General features: G+C 39.1%; 1 protein-coding gene across 3 annotated transcripts in view; it reads left to right on the top strand.

Annotated features, from left to right (window-relative positions):
* The first annotated feature begins 140 nt into the window (after window positions 1–140).
* CROT (carnitine O-octanoyltransferase) overlaps window positions 141–21,341 on the top strand; it is a 55,736-nt gene continuing 34,535 nt past the window's right edge. Inside the window, exons 1-7 of one of the 3 annotated variants that reach the window (XM_038004568.2) lie at window positions 141–245; window positions 829–919; window positions 3,098–3,151; window positions 3,541–3,676; window positions 12,965–13,089; window positions 15,133–15,314; window positions 15,473–15,597. In XM_038004568.2, the coding sequence (XP_037860496.1) occupies window positions 3,562–3,676; window positions 12,965–13,089; window positions 15,133–15,314; window positions 15,473–15,597 (547 nt within the window). In that variant the 5' untranslated portion in view covers window positions 141–245; window positions 829–919; window positions 3,098–3,151; window positions 3,541–3,561. Of the gene's footprint in view, window positions 362–828; window positions 920–3,097; window positions 3,152–3,540; window positions 3,677–12,964; window positions 13,090–14,000; window positions 14,259–15,132; window positions 15,315–15,472; window positions 15,598–21,341 lie in introns of those variants that run through there. The other 2 variants (XM_007982309.3, XM_038004569.2) reach the window with 2 other exon arrangements.

Genomic DNA, 21,341 nt, shown 5'->3' with positions numbered 1-21,341 from the left:
CGCAGGCCCGGCCCGCCCCCGACCTCAGACACGGGGCGGGACCCTTGCAGCTGTCCGTCCAATCCCGTTCCCCGGTAAGTGCGGGGCGGGACCCTCGCGACTTTCTGTCCAGTCCTGTTCCCCGGCGAATGAGGGGCGGTACCCTAGCAGCTTTCCGTCCAATTCCCGCATCTTTGAGGCCCAAGGGGGAGCGAGCCGGCGCTGCTGTAGGCTGAGGCTGCGGCAGAGGCGGCGAGGCGCCGGCGGTGAGGACGGAGAGGCCCTCTGAAGCAGCACTCCCTCCCTTCCCTAATCCTTCAACTTGGGGGCAGGGGAAAGTTAAGTCGTGCAGAACAGAGTTAAGTCGTGCAGAACCGCAAAGGTGCCTGGATTTGGCGGGGGAGTAGTGTCATCAAGCATCTCGCCCGCTGGGGTCTGAGGGGTACCCCCAAGGTTGGGTCGCGGGGCTGCTCTGTTGTGGTGCTTGGATTTCTCTCACTTGGATGGCCTCTGGAGTACGGAGTTGCCCTTGGGTTGGTGGGAGGAGCCTCCGAGCTCTCATTGCCCTCTGCTCTTGCTTCCACCCTTTACCACTCTGGACGAACCTGTTACCCGGCCACTGAAAAGGTCTAATGGAAGGTGTACTGTCTGAAACCTAATTAATTGTATAATCATTTACTCCTGCTCTCTAGCAGGTGGACTATTTGCGTGTGTTTGCAGCGATTCACAAAAAGTTTGTCTTGGGAACTCCCAGCTCTTAGATTGTCTGCATTCTACCTTCTTTCACTGGCTTGTTCATTTCTTTTTCCCTCTTAAATGTTTGTTAAGCTTGTTTCTCTCTTCCCACAGTCACCAACTTAGTTTAGTTCCCTGTGATCCCAAAACAATTGTTGCAGCAGGCTCCTGGCAGTCTTAAGCAGTTCATCTTCTTGGTGTACTGGTATGTGACAATTCCTTCACTTATTGTTCATGGTTCTTTTCCACTTTCGGTGAATTCATATTTCATTGCCCCCAGAAAGTCCATTCTAAAAAATCTAGCATAATCATTTTCTTAGTGCTATTGGAACTATATTGTGTAATCTAATCTTTGTGGTTGAGAATTCAAGAAAACTCTTCAAGAAAGAATCCGGTAATTTATATTTTTAATGTGTACCGGTTGGTGGGTTAAGCACTATAGTGGATATGAAACTGATACTCTTGCTTCCAGTTTTCTAGAGTCTATTAAGTGGCACAGAGGTAAACAGAATTGCTTATCTTCTCTGTATGGGTGTACTAGTCTTCTATTGTTGCTTTAACCAATTACCACAAATGCAACAATTAAAACAACACAAATGTATTATCTCATAGCTTATGTAGATGTGAAGTTTGGGTGGGCTTAGCTGAGTTCTTGGCTTAGAATTTCACAAAACAGAAACCAAGATTTCTGTAGATGTGAGTTCTTTTCTGGAGGCTCTAGGGGAGAATACAACTCTAGGCTATTTCAGGTTGTTGACAAAATTCACACTGACATCTCCATATACTTACTGTATGTCAGCGTGAGCCTCTTTCAGTTCTTTAAGGCCATCTGCATCTTCAAAGACACCACAAATCCTTCTCAAGCATTAAAGCAGTCTTACTTGTCTGCCACTGGCCAGAGAAAGCTCTCTGCTCTTATGGACTCAAGTGATTAGATTAGTTCCACTTGGATAATTTCCCTATTTTAAGGTCAGTTCTGTAGAGAATATCACAGTCACAGGAGTAATGATCTCACCATATTTGTAGGTTCTGGGTATTAGTAGGGGTGGAATCTTGGGGGTCATTCATAGTAATTGTGCCTACCACAATATGGTGGTTTCAGGCAGGATTATTTTGTTTTTATAATGTGCTTTCACAGGCATTGAAAACAAATTCTGACTTTATTGAATTGTATGATTAACCACTCTAAGATAAGGAAATTCACCTAAAGTTAGTTGCCCTAGGGGCACTTGGCTAGAAAGTGGCAGAGTCTATACTTGGATCCAGATCTACATTTCCATTAGGTCCAAACCCATGTTTATGGATGGTCAAAATGGTGTGCAGCCAAAGTCAATAGACAGCGAGAAGCTAAAGAACTTTGAGTTAATTATTATTTCTCATTTTCAAATTATCTCTTTGTATTAGTGGTACAGGCTAAGCTCTTCTCACTAAAAAAGAAAGCCCAAAATACAATGGTGTGAATAAAATAGAAGTTTTTTTTTTTTTTTTTTTTTCCATACAGCTAGAGGTAGGAGTCCAGGACTAGTAGGGAGATTCTGACATCCTCCATACATGACTTCCATGTATGGGCCACAGTGCTGTTTAGTTCGTCACTACCTAGCAGGTAGTGAAAAGGAGGGAAAGTGCAGGAAGAACACATGCATTATTCCTTTTTGGGAGCGTGACCTGGAAGTGACACACACAAGGTCATCACAAAGCCACACTGAGCTTCAAGAGAGGGTGGGAAAGATGTAACTGGGGACTGTATGCATGGCTGAAACTCAGGATTCTGTTAAAGCAGAGGAAAAAAGGTATTAGCAGAAAACAGTCTCTGCTGTCTCCATGTTTTTGATAGTGTTCAATTCTGTAACCTTATATGAGTGGAATATTTTGTTTAGCGTTGCTATCAGTTTTCAAAAGTAGTTTTTGAAAGAGTAGGAAATTTGAATTCAATATGAACATTCTTTGATTTCTCAGTTGCTATTTTAATATATAATTATATTTAATATATTACATTATTTAATATAATTAATATATGATAATTTACAAAGGCTTTGATAAATCTCATTTTTTATTTAGCATTTGTACACCTTATTCACATTTTGGGTTAGATTTCTTTGATAACAATGAATACATGTGTCAATATGTTCAGGATTGCTTTGGAACACTTGAGACCATTCTGTGTCGGCCTCATACCACCTGTACAATTAAAGCAGCTTGTCATATGGTTTATGTATTCTATAATAATCTTTAATTCTACAGTTGGACACTTCCACACCTCTTTGTACTTTGCACCCCAGTGTTTTCTGTGTCAATGCATAATCCTTTTATATACATCAAATATTATCTATCCACTAAGATTTACTGCACGTTCCCTCACCTTCTATCATGTTGTTTTGTATAGGGGAAAGATTGTAGTCTTAAGAGATCTGGGTTTGAGTCCTGCGTTTGACCTTAGGTAAGTTACTACATTTCTGAGTTTTGGTATATTCATATGTAAAATGGCAAACAATGCCACCTTTCAGAGATATCGTAAAAGTTAGGGAGCTAACACATATTTTCTGTAATGCAAACTGGATTACCTGGCAAATGCTAGGTGTTCAATAAATGGTAACTAATTATACCAGTCTCATTGATCATTCTTTACTTCTAGCACTTTGAGTCTACACATTCTTTTTAAGTTGGTTTTCTCTATCTGACAGATTTATAAATTTCATAATAACTGGTACCAAGTCCTAGATATGCTGTGGTCCCTAAATACTGGTTTAGTGAATTTTGAATTGTACCTAGGATACATAAGACTATCTATGAGATTGAAGTTGTGAGGGCTGTCTCTCTTTTCTTTAGTTTTCCTACTGTGATTTTATCATGGAAAATCAATTGGCTAAATCAACTGAAGAACGAACATTTCAGTACCAGGATTCTCTTCCATCACTCCCTGTTCCTTCACTCAAAGAATCATTAAAAAAATACCTTGAATCAGGTATGTTAATAATCTTTTAGTATATTGAAAGCTTATTGAAAGTTTATTGAAAGCTTCTCCATTATAGAGTAGGGCATCCTCAGAAAGCAAGCAGATGGTCTTTAAGTTTTTCTTACATAGGGGTCTAATCTATGTAAAGACTAAGCTGTGTCTATGTGAGGTTGAGCAGACAGCATGACAAAATTTATTATTCTATTGATTTAAAGAAAACAATCCTTGACATTTTAGTGCATGAATATGTCAAAGAATAACATTAATTATCTCGAAAACATATGTTGTTATGGGTATTGAGACATCTGGACTTTCCATTGTTGTAGGAGTGTGTCATTGTGAGTATCTTTAGGTTGTTTCCTCAACTGTAACTATCTTATGACTGGGTCATGACTGACAAGGAAGGTGCCTTGCTAGTCTCAAGATGGAGCTGAATTTAAAATGGTGTTACTCTGGCTCTCCTGGGCTCCTGCTTCCCCAAGATTTCCCCCTCTACTTATGAGAGAACCCTTAACCTTAAGGGGAAATAAGGGTGAAGGTTGTCCTTTTATAACTCCTTCTGGGAGGCAGTGGATGTTGATTGTTGGAACAGGGTCTTCTCATAATAGTGTGCAGTGAGCCTCTTCAGGGAGTCAGGGAGCTCCTTGCTTGCATGATGTCCCAGTTGTTTCTAGAAAGTTAATATACTAGGTTAGTAAATAGACAGGTGAAATAGCTGCTAAGCTATTTTATCTTGCAGCCCTATACAATAAGCACAACAGAAATAAAAAGCACAATAACTAATAATAATGAATGTCATAATACCCAGCATACTGAAAAGAAATGCTTTCCAAGTGCTGGAGAGCTCATGAAACCCTGCTGTTATAGGGTCATAAGACAGGGAATCCATTGCGAAAATACAAGTTTCCAGAGAACTCATGTCCTGGGATGGATTATGGAAGTAATCAGGAACATAATATAATATTCAGTTTTGTTCAAGGCACAAGTTCCTTCCTTGGCTGCAGTTAAAAAATATATAAGGCCGTATGGTTTTGCAAGGCCACTGGTTTTATTTGGGAAGTTTCTTCTGTCAGGAGGGTGATAGCCTGATGAGTGTCATTGAAAGCTGCACCAGCATGTTTTGCTAGGGCCTTTATTTGTGATTCAATATATGTAACTGCTGCTTGAGGAGAGAATATAGCCATAGGATAAAACCACAAAGAAACCTGTTTTGTCATCATCTATGATGGGCCTTGACTGGTTTTCAGTTGGTGAGGAAGGAATTTAGATGTATAGCGATATGTCATACAAGGTAGTGATCCCTAGTACATTGTCCAGTCCAGTTGTAAGATAGGTATAGCCAATTGTGAGACCCATGTGCCCATAATCATCCCCAAGGTGAAGGATGGGCACCCAATCTTAGAGATTTATTTTGCCATTTTGTCCACATTTGTTTAGTTAAGACCAGAGTCTGATTGCATTGTTGGGTGGCAACCACCCCACGTTGTAGGTTTCAGCCTGGAAGTGGCCGGTGTCATGTCTCTCAAGGCATAAGAGTGCTTTACCTGTCACCTGAGTTTGGGTAGCCATTAATCAACTAAACCCATCAAAAATGGTATAGCCTAAAGTGGGGATGTTATTTAGTTGTCTGCAGAATAATTGAAAAAGGTGTTTTTTTGTTTGTTTGTTTCAGTAGAGGAAAGGAAGGATAGTGGCTGGTGTCTTTTTGATACATTAGAAAAGGAAAGTATTTATCTATTATAAACCATTCATTGAGGTGGCTTAAATTAGCCTATTGGATATGCCAAGGTAAGCCTGAGGGTGATGAAAGAGGTAATTCACTGCATACCCAACAGTTTTTCTGGTTTATAAAGGAGGCCATAGTTTGTGCCCATTCTGTAAACAAATTAGCTCCAATATTATAATAGATCAAGTTTAATATTAAAACCAGTAATTTCATTTTGAGAGTAGTGCTTATCTACTGGATGGATTCTTTTTTTGAAGAGAAGCCACAGGATTCTTTATTGGCTCACAAGAGTATGCTGGAACAGTGGTCGCCACGTTGAATGCCTCTGGGACTTTACGAGAGACAGGTTTAATTTTGGATGAATGTACCCAAGTGTGTACTCCCTTAAGTTTAACTCCACTAGAGGTACTTAGAAGCACTTGATAGGGTCCTTTCCACTTTGGAGAAAGTGGTCTGTAGGAGGTCCTTCTTTCCAAGTCTTTAATACGACTAAGTCTCCTGGTTGAACAGCAGAGTTATGAATATTTATGGATGTGGTTCTAACACATGAATATTGAACAAACATGCATGTAACATATGACTGTTTAACCCTGCGATGGAGACTTAACCCTTGCCTAACATGATCTTAGATCCTATTTATAATTTGGTGTTTTATTGCCATAAAGAGTCTGTTTTGTCAATCTTATGATTTCTATTTTAATGCTAAGCTAGTCAGTTATGACTGAATTCCAAGAAGACGAAAGATGTAGCAAAGCATGTCCAGTCTCCCTGCTTCCCTTTATGGCCCGAACTAGTTTTTCAGGTGTTTTAGATGCCCTTTGGCCAAGAGGGTCCATTTTGTTGGGAAAGGGCTTAGAACTTTTAAAAATTTACTTATTTTAGTTTATAGTCCCCCCTTTTTTTGTCAAGGTATGCCATCAATGGCCAAGCTCTTATTTTGTCCAATATCGATGTCAGGGTGGTGTGCTACCTGCCCTGGGTCCATCATGTCTCTTGGTGGGACCTCTATGGCCAAGGGGCTTAAACAAAAGACTTATGGCCAATTCAGCATTCTAGGCCAGATGGGAATGGAGGTGGGCAGGCACTCATTAACCTTAAAACCCCTTTTAAGCAACATAAGAGCCAAAAGCCAAATGGCAAGGTTACAAAATTTACTTATTTATAAATTCTATCCATTAAGCTATTTTAATCTTGACTTGTAGCAGTTAGCCATATAAAATACAAGCATTTTGCTCAGCTTTAGAGGCAGTTTGCCTGATCTTGATTTGGAGGGCCTGAATTGATTTTATTCCCCACAACAAGCCCTTACAATCTCATGTGGTAGTCTCTGGACCTAGAAGGACTAAATAGTTTCAAATTATGGAGGAAAACAAAACATAAGGAATTAATAGTTTAAACAAAAATGTCATAAGCCCCACCTAGTTTTGAGAATGACAGGAAAGGAAGCCCATAGGTAGCCAAATACTTAAATTATTTAATATCAAGGCATAGAAAAATTATATTCAGATATACGCAAAATTATTAAATGAATTTTAATGTTTTGAATACAGGTCTGTCTCTATGTCTCTGTCTGTAGGTCTCATGAAAACAGTTTACTTTGACTGTCCAGGTCTAAAGACAAGGCTTTGATTAGTTTCAGCTTGCTATCAGATACTGGCAGGAGTCAGTAGCTTCTTTAGATGAGCTATATGTACCCAGAAGTCAAAGCCCTGTAACTTAAGGCACAAGGATTAGTTAATAGCACTTGATAAGGACCCTTTTAAGGAACTAGAGGGAGTCCTTTAACGGATTTTTTTTTCTTTTCTTTTTATTTTTTTTTGAAACACGGTCTCGTTCTGCCACCCAGGCTGGAGTGCACTGGTGCAATCTTGGCTCACTGCAACCTCCGTCCCCTGGGCTTAAGCAATTCTCCCAATTTAGCATCCTGAGTAGCTGGGATTACAGTCATGCACCGCCATGCCCAGCTAACTTTTTGTAGTTTTAGTAGAGATGGGGTTTTACCAAGTTGGCCAGGCTAGTCTCAAACTCCTGACCTCAAGTGATCCACCTGCCCCTGCCTCCCAAAGTGCTGGGATTACAGGTGTAAGCCACTACGCCTGGCCCTTTAACTGATTTTTTTCTAGTATATGTAATTATCAGGCTGGAAGTAGTATGTGTTAAGCCATTTTTGCATTGATATAAAGAAATACCTAAGACTGGGTAATTTATTTTCAAAAAAGAGGTTTAATTGGCTCTCAGTTCTGCAGGGCGTACAGGAAGCATAGTGCTGGCATCTGCTTCTGGAAAGTCCTTGGGAACCTTACAATCATGGCAGGAGGTGAAGCAGGAGCAGGCACTTCACATGGTGAAAACAGGAGCAAGAAAGAGAGAGTGACAGGGAGGAAGAGTTGCCACACACTTTTAAACAACCAGATATGGTGTGAAATCAGACTGAGGGCTCACTTGTCACCAAGGAGACAGCCCAAGCCATTCATTAGGGTTCTGCTCCCATGATCCAGCCACCTCCCACCAGGCCCCACCTCCAACACTGGGTGTTGCATCTCAACATGAGATTTGGAGGGGACATCCAAACTATATTATGGTGATAATGGAGTTCATGGTCTGACTAAAAGCTGTAAAAAGATTCTACAGTCTTGTAGTAATTAATTTTTATAGCTTTTATAAATCCAGCAGTAAGACTAAGTCAGAGACTTAATTTAGGATTTTGATTTTGAGGATGTTTATTAAACATGTTAAAAGGCTGAAAACACTTGATCAAAACAGAAGCAGAGGTCATTGTAAAATAATAGTTACTCATTTAGCCAAAGTGATAATGAAAATGCTTTAGAAACAATACAGAAGGCTACATGATGTAAAAACTTTAACCCTTTTAAATCTTAGTTGTTTCAGCAACAAAAAAACTAATAAAGACAGCATAGGAATTATAAAATCTTGTTTCTTAAGACAGTTACCAAAAAGGCAAAAAAAAATTCTGCAGTGTGACTACTTCTCCTTATGGGAAGCCCATTTAGATAACCTGGACATCAAACCTGATGAAAAAAGTGCTTGAATTTAACTGGACCCAGGAAGAGTATGTTCAACATTATTAGTATAGCATAGGATTACCTCACTCTTAGGAACAGCATTAGTTTTTTGATTACATTGAAAATTTAGATATATTTTAAAAAGCCAAAAGTACAGAATCAAGTTATACTAGAGGTAAACATTGCTTTTCTAGACCTTCAAGATAAAATATTTTAGCATTAGGTCATAACAACAGTAAAATTAGAACTGGAGGGAAAAAAAAAGCTGATGACAAAGCTGAAGGAAAGAATTCTCTCAGACCTCAAAAAAGCAATAAGCAGTGAGACACAGTAAAAGTTGAACTTTTGGGATATGATTCTGAGACTTTTTAAAAGAAACAGTTTATAAAAGTAAAAGTAAAATTTCTTGTAATTTTATTAAGAGCAGATTAATACCTTAAGAAAATCTTGTTTTAACATCAGGGACCAAAATTTAGAAAGACTTATTTATAAATGATTTTCTTTTCACTGTAACCAATTTAATCACATACAAAATTCCTTTCATGAATTCCCCTTCACAAATCTTATCATGACTTACACAAACCGTCTATGACATGCTTGGACTTTCTGACTTGTTCTTAACTTCTTTCTTTCCTAATCAGTCATTTTACTTTAGGACAAAAATTTACCATACAAGATTCTTTTTCATGCAAAAGTATTCTCTTCTGTATAACCTTTCTTACCGAAAATACGTTATTATTACTTTTTTTGAGACAGGGCCTCACTTGCTTGCCCAGGCTAGAGTGCAGTGGCAAATTCATGGCTCATTGCAGCCTTGACATTCTGGGCTCAAGTGATCCTCCCACCTCAGCCTCCCAAGTAGCTGGGATTATAGACATGTACTACCACACCAGGCTAATTTTTGTATTTTTTGTAGAAATGGAGCTTTGCCATCTTGCCCAGGCTGGTCTTGAACTTCTGGCCTCAAGTGATCTACCTGCCTTAGCCTCCCAACATGCTGGTATTGCAGACATGAGCCACTGGGCCTGGCCAAAAATACATTTTTATATTCACAACTTTCTTCACATTTCTCTCTCCCTACTTGTTCCTTTTTACCTTCTTGCATAGGTAAATTTTAAATTAGCTCTAAATTATATAAAATTATTATGATTTTTCAACTGGGAGAATGTTCGCTTCCCTCAATTGAGAGATGCTGAATTAAATAACCCAGAGAATGACAATCATCAAAACCAGAAAAAATAATAGGTTTAAACTTCAGGGCATGCAAGCACAGGGCGACATCTGTCACTAGAGAGGCACAGACAGCAAATATACAGCCGATTAAGAAACAGTAGGTACTGGCAAATACAACTTTGAGACTCAAATAGGTTATCCAACTCTGGGTGGGGCCTCTAACCTCAACCTGGGGAATATGAGTATTCCTGTATCTCCTGGGACTTAGAAGGCTGAGTATATTGCAAACTATATTGCAAAAAGGAAAAGGGACAACAAAGGGAAGGAAGAGACAACAAAGAGCACTCACCTATATATGAATCCAAAAACTTAGGAAGCAAGAAACCTAGAATTGTTTGTCAGATGTTAGCATTTTATAGATAAAATCATTCCACAATTTTATTTTACTTTATTTTATTTTTCTGAGATGAGTTCTCACTGTCACCCAGGCTGGAGTACAGTGGTGCAGTCACGGGTCACTGCAGCCTTGACCTCCAGGCTCAGGTGATCCTCCAACCTTAGCTTCCCGAGTAGCTGGGACTGCAGGCAGGTGCCACCATGCCCTGCTAATTTTTGTATCTTTTATAGAGATGGGGTTTCACCATGTTGCCCAAGCTGCCAAAATTTTAGAAACATGTTTCCCATATTATAAACATTTCTTAATTGGAAATGACCCAGACATCCAGTGAGTCACTCCAGGAAAGCCATGGATCAAAATTTTGGGTAAAGTAGTCTTCATGGAAGTTTAAGGGGTTTTGTTTTTGTTTTTGTTTGTTTGTTTGTTTTGCCTTTTCACATTTTGTTTTTCAGTTTCAGATGAATTTCTAACATGTATATTTCTTTTACAGTTCTGGTTGAACTGTAGAAGAAAAACAAAATCTCCAAGTAACCTAAACAGCAAGTTTTATTTCAATACTAGTAGTCTAATAATAACAGATTCAAATCAGGCAGAAAAGAAGAGAAAAATAGAGAGCTTTAGAAGACTCAATTTAATTTCATAGCTGCAGGGCAAAAGTAACCACCTGAATGCTAACAGGCTGAAACTTCAGACAAGAGAATGGGACTCCACAGGGGCAAGCAGATAAAGATTTCTGCCTATTTTAACGTGGGGTGTAAAAGCAACTAAGTCCTGCAATGGTTATGATATAGCAAGAACAGGCTGGACACAGTTGCTAACATCTGTAATCCCAGTACTTTGGGAGGCCAAAGCGGGCAGATCACCTGAGGTCAGGAGTTCGAGACCAGCCTGGCCAACATGGTGAAACCCCGTCTCTACTAAAAATACAAAAATTAGCTAGGCGTGGTGGTGGGTGCCTGTAATTCTAGCTACTTGGGAGGCTGAGGCAGGAGAATCGCCTGAACCTGGGAGGCAGAGGTTGCTGTGAGCCAAGATTGCACCATTGCACTCCATTCTGGGCAACAGAGCGAGACTGTATCTCAAAATATATATATATCAAGAACAAATCTTGTAAGTCTTCAGGTTTCCCATGCTATCCTGAGACATGACAAAGCAAACGAAAAGGTGATGGACAAAAGGCAAGTGTGGAAAGCGAATGCAGTAACCTCTGGGCTGGTCATAGGGGCCACTGTAAGGCTGCAGTAAAGCAAAGGCAACAATCTGGGAAATGATGAGAACTGTAGCTTTCCCATATCTGGCAAAGGGGACAAAGTGGATTAGTCCAAAGCATATATTGGCATACATCTTGCAAGGCTACTTTAATTTTTATTATACTCCAGGGACTCTCACCCTATTGGTCTGGGACTCTAACCCAAATATTATACCCTTCAGACTCTAACCCCATTGGGCTAGAAATACTATCCTTGATAGGATGCCAAGACAGACCCCACTTATCAGAGGTGGCCAATTAGTGCTGTGCCAGCTGAATTTCCTCAGCATGGGATCTCGTCCTAATGTCCCTTTGTAGTCACTAGAAGATGTTACCACATAAGGGGTCTTGATCCAGACCCTAAGAGGGTGCTTGGATCTCACACGGGAAGGAATTCAAGGTGAGTTGCAGAGGGCAGTGAGAAGAGACAGCTGATTGAAAGCTACTCCATTGTGGAGTAGGGCATCCTCAGAGGGCAAGCAAAGGAATGCACCATACTTATTTTAAGTGTTTCTTAGCCCTTATCTATGTAAAGACTAAACTAAGCTACGTCTACATGAGGGTGAACAGACAACATGACACAATTTATTATTCTATTGATTTAAATAAAACTATCCTTGACATTTTAGTGTGTGAATACATCCAAGCATAACTGTAATTATCTTGAAAACATGTATTGTTGTGGGTATTGGGACACCTGGACTTTCTGCTGTTTAGGAGTGTGTCCTTGTAGATATCTATAGGCTGTTCACTCAACTGTAAATATCTTCTGAATGTGGGTCATGACCAGCGAGGAATTGTACCTTGTTAGTCTGCAGATGGAGCTGAAATTAAAATGGCATTACTCTGGCTCTCCTAAGCTCCTGCTTCCTTAACAACACTGTTAGAAGTTGAAGGTTTAATTGCTTCTTCATCTAGACTTGCAATAAAGTATAGGTGACTCTTGAACAATGCAGGGCTGGCGGTGCTGACCCATGTGTATTAGAAAATCCAAGTACAACTTTTGACTCCTCAAGTACTGAACTGCCAATAGCCTACTATTGGCCAGAAGCCTTACCAATAACATAAACAGTTGATTAACCAATATTTTTATGTTATATGTATTATTTTCTGTATTAAGTTAAAGCAAATGTTATTAAAAATGATAAGGAAGAGAAAAGTATATTTATTATCCATTAAGTAGAAGTGGATCATCATAAAAGTTTTCATCCTGATGGTTTTCATGTTGAGTATGTGGAGGAAGAGGAGGGACTGGTCTTGTTGTCTCAGAAGTGGTAGAGGAGGTGGAAGTAGGGACAGGAGAGGCAAGCACACTCATTTTATTAGGTATAAATGGACCTGTGCAGTTCAAACTCATGTTTTTCGAGCCAATCATGTCCTTAAAATATCCAAAGTTTTTTTTCTCTCTTTATGTTAATTTTTCCACAGTTTGAAAAGCCAAATAGTGTAAATAGGCTTGTGATGAAAAATGTAGTCCTTTGCCCCATCTCCCTGGCTCCCTCCCAACTTGCTAATCCCACTCTCTCAAGCAAGGATTTCCAAATCTTTTATTTGTTTCTTTTCTGCCACTTTCATGTTGTCAACTCTTAATTTTATTGTTCTGCCCTGATATTTATTATAGTACTGTGTTTTACATATCCAAGTCTTAAGATTTATGTAAGTTAGTAATAATAGAGGTGAGTTGGTGGTACTTGGTCTAAATAGCTTAATATGTATTTTTCCTTTCTAGTGAAACCATTTGCAAATGAAGAAGAATATAGGAAAACTGAAGAAATAGTTCAAAAATTTCAAAGTGGGATTGGAGAAAAATTGCACCAGAAATTACTTGAAAGGGCAAAAGGAAAAAGAAATTGGGTATTTGTTGTTACAATTGAATAATTGATGATGTTTAAAGAATGATAAATAAAAAGTGCATAGTTTTTATTTTTAAATTATTGCTGTAAAAATTTTTACAGTTTATTATTGTCATTTTCATAATCCAAGAGAAGGAATAAATCACTTAACTTTGGGAGTTTTCAGTGGGTGGATTCGGGAACTTGTTAAAATGCAGATTTGCTGGGATAAGTGATTCTGATTCACATGTCTGGAATGAGGCCCAGAGATTCTTATTTTAACAATCACTTTATGTGGTTTGGCTGCAGGTGATCTGTAGACTATGCTTAAGAAAAACATTTTGTCCAGGTGACTAGCTGGAAAAATCTGAAACTCTAAAATGGACATGTCACATAGGTGGCATAGAAATATTTTAGTAGTACAATGGAGAAAGGGAATCATTAAAAATCAGAGTGGAGAATGGTTATGTATATTGTATATTTCAGTTAGATAAATTGAGGAAGAAGCTAGTATAATATTTATTGAAGGTCTCAATAATTTTCCACAAACTTATTCAGCTCAACTATTTCTGTACTTCTCTATTATGAATCAGAGGATAAGGTTTTATAATTAAAAACCATTGCCTTGGTCTAGAAATAATTATTGTACCTATCATTTAGTTTTAGAAATAAAAAGCAAGCTGATTTTTTTTTTTGATGAACCATTGATATCTGTGATGGAATAATAAAATTTCACACTTCCGGATTCCTTTGTTCTCAATTTTGAGCCTTGAGTTATTTTAATTAAAGTGGGGCAAAGGTAAAGAAGTTGTTGTTTTATCTGTATCTTTTTTGTTTATGTGTCTTTCTGAATTACTAATTATAGTTTATAACATCACTTTCTTCAAAAAATACTCTAGGTAATTTGATAAGATGTACTTACTTATGCATGGAATTCAATTGCATATTGTGAAAGAGGGATACATAGAAAACAGTGTTTGTGAAAAATCTAAATTAATTTGAAGCCTACTGAAAATTCTTATTTATTTCTTTTATTTCTTTCTTTCTTTTGTTTATTTATTTTTTGGAGACAGAGTCTCGCTCTGTTGCCTAGGCTTAAGTGCAGTGGTGCAATCTCGGCTCACTGCAATCTCTGCCTCCCGGGTTCAAGCTATTCTCGTGCCTCAGCCTCCTATGTAGCTGGAATTACAGGTGCGCACCACCACACCCAACTGATTTTTTTATTTTTTGTAGAGATGGGGTTTTGCCATGTTGGCCAGGCTGCTCTTAAATTCCTGGCCTCAAGTGATCTGCCCGCCTCCGCCTCCCAAAGTGCTGGAATTACAGGTGTGAGCCACTATGCCCAGCCAGTTTTTATATTTCTGATTTAGTATTTCAGTTTCTGTTTGGAAAAGGAAAATTGTTAATACCTTAATAACTGTTATGATTAGGTAAGGATTTATTGATTATGTATTATGCCCCAACTACTCTGAAGAAACACCTATGTACTTTGTTGCATACTTGTGACTACAATACAATGATATGTCTGAAGGTATCTTTTGGTGCTTTCTTGCTACTTGTTTTTGATAGTGTAGTTAAACCAAATAATACCTAAGATCCTATAGCTCCCTACTGAAAAGAAATTATCACAATAACATTTCTCAATATGTATGATGATTTAAAACAAGAAAACATGTTTTTATTTATTTATTTTTGAGACAGGGTCTTTCTCTGTCACCAAGGCTGGAGTGCAGCGGTAAATCGTAGCTCACTGCACCCTTGAATTCCTGGGCTCAGGTGATCCTCCTACCTCAGCCTCTTGAGTAGCTAAGACTACATGCAGGCCCAGCTAATTAATTTTTTTTTTTTTTTTTTTTTTTTGGTAGAGACAGGGTCTCTCTATGTTGCCTTGGCCTCCCAAAGTGCTGGGATTATAGGTGTGAGTCACCTCAGCCAGCCAAAAAACATGTTTTTAAATGTTGAAGATTAATTAAAGAACAAATGTAGCTTGCTTTTTAAAATTCCCAGTAGTGACACATTCATGTATTATGAAGAACATTAAGGTGATGTTCTCAATTTCTTTTAGCTGGAAGAGTGGTGGCTGAATGTTGCCTATCTGGATGTTCGTATACCATCACAATTGAATGTCAACTTTGCGGGTCCTGCAGCTCATTTTGAACACTACTGGCCTCCAAAGGAAGGGACTCAGTTGGAAAGAGGAAGTATAATTCTTTGGCATAACTTGAACTACTGGCAGCTATTAAGAAAGTAAGGACATGTGTGAATTTAGTAACAGGCTTACCTGAAGTCTCAGGTAGCAAAATGTTGAGAAGCTTAATTTACTTATTTGGGGATGAATACTTCAGTTGTGGCTAGTTTTTAAATTTTATAATGACTTCTTGGTCAAAATCTTTTTTTTTTAATAGAGAAAAAGTGCCTGTTCATAAAGTTGGAAATACTCCTCTAGATATGAATCAATTCCGAATGCTATTTTCTACCTGCAAGGTTCCAGGAATTACTAGAGACTCAATTATGAATTATTTTAGGACCGGTAAGTAATAATTCAGGTATCTTTTTTAGTAAAGGCACTGGAATTTGGGTAGCCTACTATGATGTGATGGAACATACACCTTTGAAGAATATTACTGTTGGGACTTTGACAAAGAAAGGTTTTCTGTGAGCCTTATATTTGAATCATTCTGATTAGTTCGGATGTGATTTATGGCGATGGATTTTCTAAATATGTCTTACATGGTTCAACACAAACCTGATGCTTATATTCCATCATTTGAAAGTTTAAAGTTTAGTTGAAGAGTAGAATCAGAGTATTAAGAAAATCCTGAAACATATGATCTGGATGCTTCTCTTTCTACTGTCATTTTTTATTACCTGAATTGTCTTTTTAAGTGTTTGCTTATATGTGCTTATCATGCCGCAGTCTCCCTGTGAGTCTGCTTGTCCCTCCACCTTACATGAGGTAAAAGCCTGGAGTCACTCTTCCTTTTTTTTTATTGTTTTATTTTTTTTTGAGACAGGGTCTCACTCTGTTGACCAGGTTGCGATCTCAGCTCACTGCAACCTCCACCTCTTGGACACAAGTGGTCCTCTTGCCTCAGTCTCACGAGTGGCTGGGACTATAGGCAGGCACTGCCACACCTGGCTAACTGTGTATTTTTTGTAGAGACGGAGTTTCACCATGATGCCCAGGCTGGTCTCAAACTCCTGGGCTCAAGCAGTCTGTCCACCTCAGCCTCCAGAAGTGCGGAGATTACAGGCATGGGGCACCATGCCTGGCTTGGAGTCACTCTTCTTAGAGACACATGAGTTCAGATTGACTCATCAATTTTTTTTTTTAAACTGGCAGTTTAATGGCAGTTTCTGCTTGGTGTCCTAGCTTATCTTGAAATGGAAATATCTGCTGTGGTCACTGTTTTTTTCTCAGTTTACACTTACTGAAGAGTGTAATTATGAATGGATTTTTTTTCTTACAGAAAATGTTATTTAAAAGTAAAATATTTATAGCCAATCATGCTCATAGTATGAGGGATATGAGCTTACTTTCATGTGGAATTCAACTCTTCTTTGTAAACTTATTTACATGCTTGAGATATTTAATGTCCTCAAGCCCACATATATTTACCTTGATGTTAACAGTGAAACAATTAAAGGATTAGGGAAACTGAGTTATTCATGGTCTGAAGTTTAATGTAAAAGATGAACAAGATAAAATCAATGTAAGAAGAGTAATAGCAAAAAAAGAAAATATGCATACCAGTTAAGAACTAATATCAATAGACCTAGTTTTGAATTGTCTTTATCACTTAGTAGGTATATCCTTAGATAAGGTGACTCTTTTGAGTTATAGTTTGTAAAATGGGGATTCATTAATGATGCATCTCTTGACATGTTGGTTGAAGCTGACATGGTTATTATATTTTGGGGCTTACATGTGAAGACATGTAGAGATAGGGATAAAGTGTGAGGTAGACATGAAAAAAAATCAGAATTCATGGCAAATAGTATATAGAGTGTTCAAATAAGATAAGTAACTACATGGCTGTTTTATATTAGATAGTCAGGGAAGGCCTCTCCAAGGATCTGAATGATAAGATGAACCTGCAGAGTTTTTTGGCTTTCTTTTGTTTAGCTCACTTTTGTTGTTGTTGTTATTTTTTGTGTGTGTTAAGGGCAGAATGCCCTGGGCAGGAATAAACTTGGCAGATTCAAAGGGCAGTATGGACGGAGCAGGGTACACAGGAGGGAGATGGATGGGCAGATTGGAAAGGTGACTAGAAGGTAGATCATACGGTAATTTATAAACCAAGGTAAGGTGTTTGGTTTGCATTTAAAATGCAGTTTTAGTGAAAGTTGAAGAGGGAAGCCCAGCTGGAAGAGACAAAAGCAGATTGATGAAGTGGTAACGTCTGGAAATAATGCTTGCAAGAAAAGTTTTGATGTGCACTGGGAGATCAAAAATAATTTTTTTAAGATTGTGATATTACATCATAGGCATTGATACAGGAGGGGAGGAAAAATAATCTTGCAGGGGAGATGATAAGGAGCCAAAGTCATTGAGAAGGTAAAAGGCAAGAGGATCAAGAGCAGAAAGGTGGAGGGTTAGTCTTTGACAGGATCAAAGAAGAGAAGCAATAGGAGGGAACGCAGAAAGTGTGAATCTAGAAGCAAACAGATTGGCCAGTTTTGCTGTAGGAAGATGAGGAGGTACTTTGTATTGCTTATGTTTTTAGTGAAATAAAAACTGAAGTCATCAACTGGGATGGAAGATTTGAAGAGAAAGGAGGTTTGAAATATTCTTTTTGGAAAGTGGGAAAAATAAACATGCTGTGGAAATAATGGAGTTACTGAACACTGCTGAGTGCCCATTTGAGATGTGTGCTCATGCATTTAAAGTTAGATGAGATGACGTGTTGTGTTTTTTTCTTTAGCATCAGTGAGGGGCAGGAGGGGCAGGTGCAAAGGAAGAGGGGCTGAAGGATGAAAGCTTTTTGTAACGGTGAAATAATTTGGGACCATTGAATCTATCCTGAGTAAAGTGAAAATTGGGCCAGGCATGGTGGCTCATGCCTGTAGTCCCAGCACTTTGGGAGGCCTAGGTGGGCAGATCACCTGAGGTCAGGAGTTTGAGAACAGCCTGGCCAACATGGTGAAACCCCATCTCTACTAAAAATACAGAAAATTTAGCTGGGCACACTGGCTCACACCTGTAGTCCCAGCTACACGGGAACCTGAGGCAGGAGAATCGCTTAAGTTCATGAATAGGAGGTTGCAGTGAGCTGAGATCATGCCACTGCACTCCAGCCTGGGCAACAGAGTGAGACTCCATCTCAAAAAAATAAAAGAAAAAAATAAGAGAGAAAATTGAAAAAATGAGTGTTGATAGGATGGGCAGCATTTAAGCCACTGAGGTTAGTCTCAATAAGCGGGCTATAATTAGAACTAGTTTTTTGTTTTTTGCTTGTCTTTTTTTTTTTTTTTTTTTTTGGTCTGTCACCCAGGGTGGAATGCAGGTGCGATTACGGCTCACTGCACCCTCGACCTCCTGGGCTCTGGCAGTCCTCCCACTTCAGCCTCCTGAGTAGCTGGGACCAGGCACATGCCACCACACCTGGCTAATTTTTGTATTTTTTGTGGAGACTGGGTTTTGCCATGTTGCCCAGGCTTGTCTCGAACTCCTGAACTCAAGCAATCTGCCCACTTCAGCCCCCAAAGTGTTGGGATTACACGTGTGAGCCACAGCACCCAGCCTGTTGTTGTTTATGTATTTGTTTTTACCTACGCCCAAGAGACCATTGAGACTAATTCAGTCATACCTTTCATCTCTCTCTTCCACATTTACACAAAAAGCCCAGACTGTTCATGTTATACCTTGTCAACTGGATTCATGGATTTGTGCATGGTCTAATTTGATCCAAATTTCTCATTGCTCCGATATACCCTCACGACTTCCCTACACCATTCTGCTGTACTTTCTGGAGCTCATGATCAGCAAAATCCATTATATCCTCAACCTTTTCTCTGAAAGATGTTACTAAAGCTTGATTATTCATTAAGCTTACTACTTCCCCTGTACCCGCTCAAGGGGGATTTTTCTTTTTCTTTTACGTAGCACTACAGGGCCTGTGGGAGGTGTTGGTATCCTTTTTGTTTCCCTTTGCCCTTTCTGTTTTCCCTTCTTCCTTAACAATTTTAGCCTTTTTGGGGAAAAAAAGTGCCTTCAGGTTATATCACCACTACCTTGTTGCAGTGACTTACCTCCTGCCCATTCCCCTTCATCTATTGATTGCTTTAGCTCCAGTGCCTGTCTTTCTTTCCATTACTATCTCAGTCACATTCTTGATGATTTTAGCTGTCAGTTGTGGACGATCCATAGGCTCTCATTTCCTTCAGTTTATAGCTCTAGGAATCTACATCTTTCAGTACTCCAACTCAGCTGTTCCTTTGGCCACGTCGTGATTTACAGTTTAATGATGCTACTGCTCTTCACGGCTCCATTCCTACTTCCCTAAGTCTTCGCTTCTTTCTGGTTCTTCACCATCATTACTGCCAGGCATACACATTCAAATCTTTGTCACCCCTCCTCAGTCCTAATGTGGTAAAACCTAAACATCGTTTAAAATTTAATTTGTCTTTTCTCGACATATCAAAGATACCTACTCTAGCAATTTACTTGGCCAGAGAAAACCGCAACACCTCACTTAATGATCTCAGTTAAATCTCAAGTTGGCCTCCAGCACTACTGTGCTATCTTCCTTGGTTAGCTTATTCTTTCTCTTCCAGAGAAGACTGTTTTTTGCCTTTCTCCCTCCTTTTTAGCTTACAAACTCTTCTCAAGAAATATGAGCTTTCTTCCCATCATGACATTTACCAGCCTTCCAGTGCTGGGCAGAATAATGGTCCCCCATAGATGTCTACTTTCAAATTCCTGAAATTGTTAATATGTTAGGTTACATGGTAAAGAGGAATTCAGGTTGCTAGTTAGTTGGCCTTGAAATGGGGACATTATCCTGGATTATTCACATGTGCCCAAAGTGTATAATCACAGGGGTCCTTATACATGGAAGAGGGAGGCAAAGGAGAGAACCAAAGAGATGGCAATATGAGAAGGTTATGATCTTCCCTTCATGGTCTTGAAGATGGAAGAAGGGATTTATGAGCCCAAGGAATGTGGATAGCCTCTAAAAGCTGGAGAAAGGAAGGAAACCAATTTTCTTCTAGAGCCTCTAGAGGGAACACAGCCCTGATGGCACCTTCATTTTAGCCCAGTAAGCCGCATTGCAGATTTCTGGTCCTTAGACCTGTAAGATAATACATTTGTGTTGTTTCAAGCTACTAAGTCAGTAGTAACTTGTTTTTGCAACCAGTGTAAATATACTAATTCAAATATTTGCCCATTCCCTACCCCCTTGTAATATGTTACTGCAAATTCATATACTTTTCTTTTCTTTTTGAAAAATAGATTAACTCCTCTGACTCCTAAGGACAACTCTTCTCTATCTGTGCTGAGTCCCAGTTCCTCTTGCCTAGTCAGGGACCTTGCTTTTGCATTATCCTCTCTCCCTGCTGCTTATCAGTTTTCTTTCTTTACTCAATTGTTCCAATCTGTAATATCTTCCATCTTAAAAGAAAAACAATACACCTCTTGTCTCCTTCAAGTATCAGGCCCCAGTCGAAGCCACCATCCCGTCTCTCATAGATTGTTCTCACCTGGACCACTTTAGTCACTTCCTAATTTGCCATACCTTCTCTTCACCCTTATAATCTGTTCTCCATGTAGCAGCTGGAGTGATCTTTTTAGTTAGATCACATTATCACTCCCCTGCTTAAAACCGTCCATTGATTTCCTTCCCATCATACTGGAAACCACTTTCTGAGGCCAGTGTAATCGGGTCTCAACCTTATCTACCACTCTACCCTTTTCTCTGTGCCACAGCTGCACTGACCTTGTTTTCCTTTAAGCAGATCAACTCATGTTTATTCTGATGCCTTTGTGCTTGCTGTTTCCTCTGCCTGAAACACTCTTCTGCGGGTATTTCCGTGGCATACTTTTCTCACTTCATTCAGTTTTCTGCTCAAATATCCCCCAGGTTTATCCTGAGGTAGCACCCTTCTGCCACCCTCACCCTTTCCAACCATTTATTGATTAATTTGGCATCAGGTTTATTTTCTTTTTTCTTTCCCAGCCCTAAACTTTGAAAGGGGTGTGGTCAGGAGAGGACAGCAATAAAAGAGTAGTGGTAGTAGAGATAAAAGGATCTGGAGGTTTTTGAAGGGGAA

This window comes from Chlorocebus sabaeus, chromosome 21 (assembly GCF_047675955.1).
Source record: "Chlorocebus sabaeus isolate Y175 chromosome 21, mChlSab1.0.hap1, whole genome shotgun sequence".
NCBI classification, from domain to species: Eukaryota; Metazoa; Chordata; class Mammalia; order Primates; family Cercopithecidae; genus Chlorocebus; species Chlorocebus sabaeus.
The sequence above is the reverse complement of the archived record's forward strand: the minus strand, read 5'-3'. Positions and strand labels throughout refer to the sequence as shown.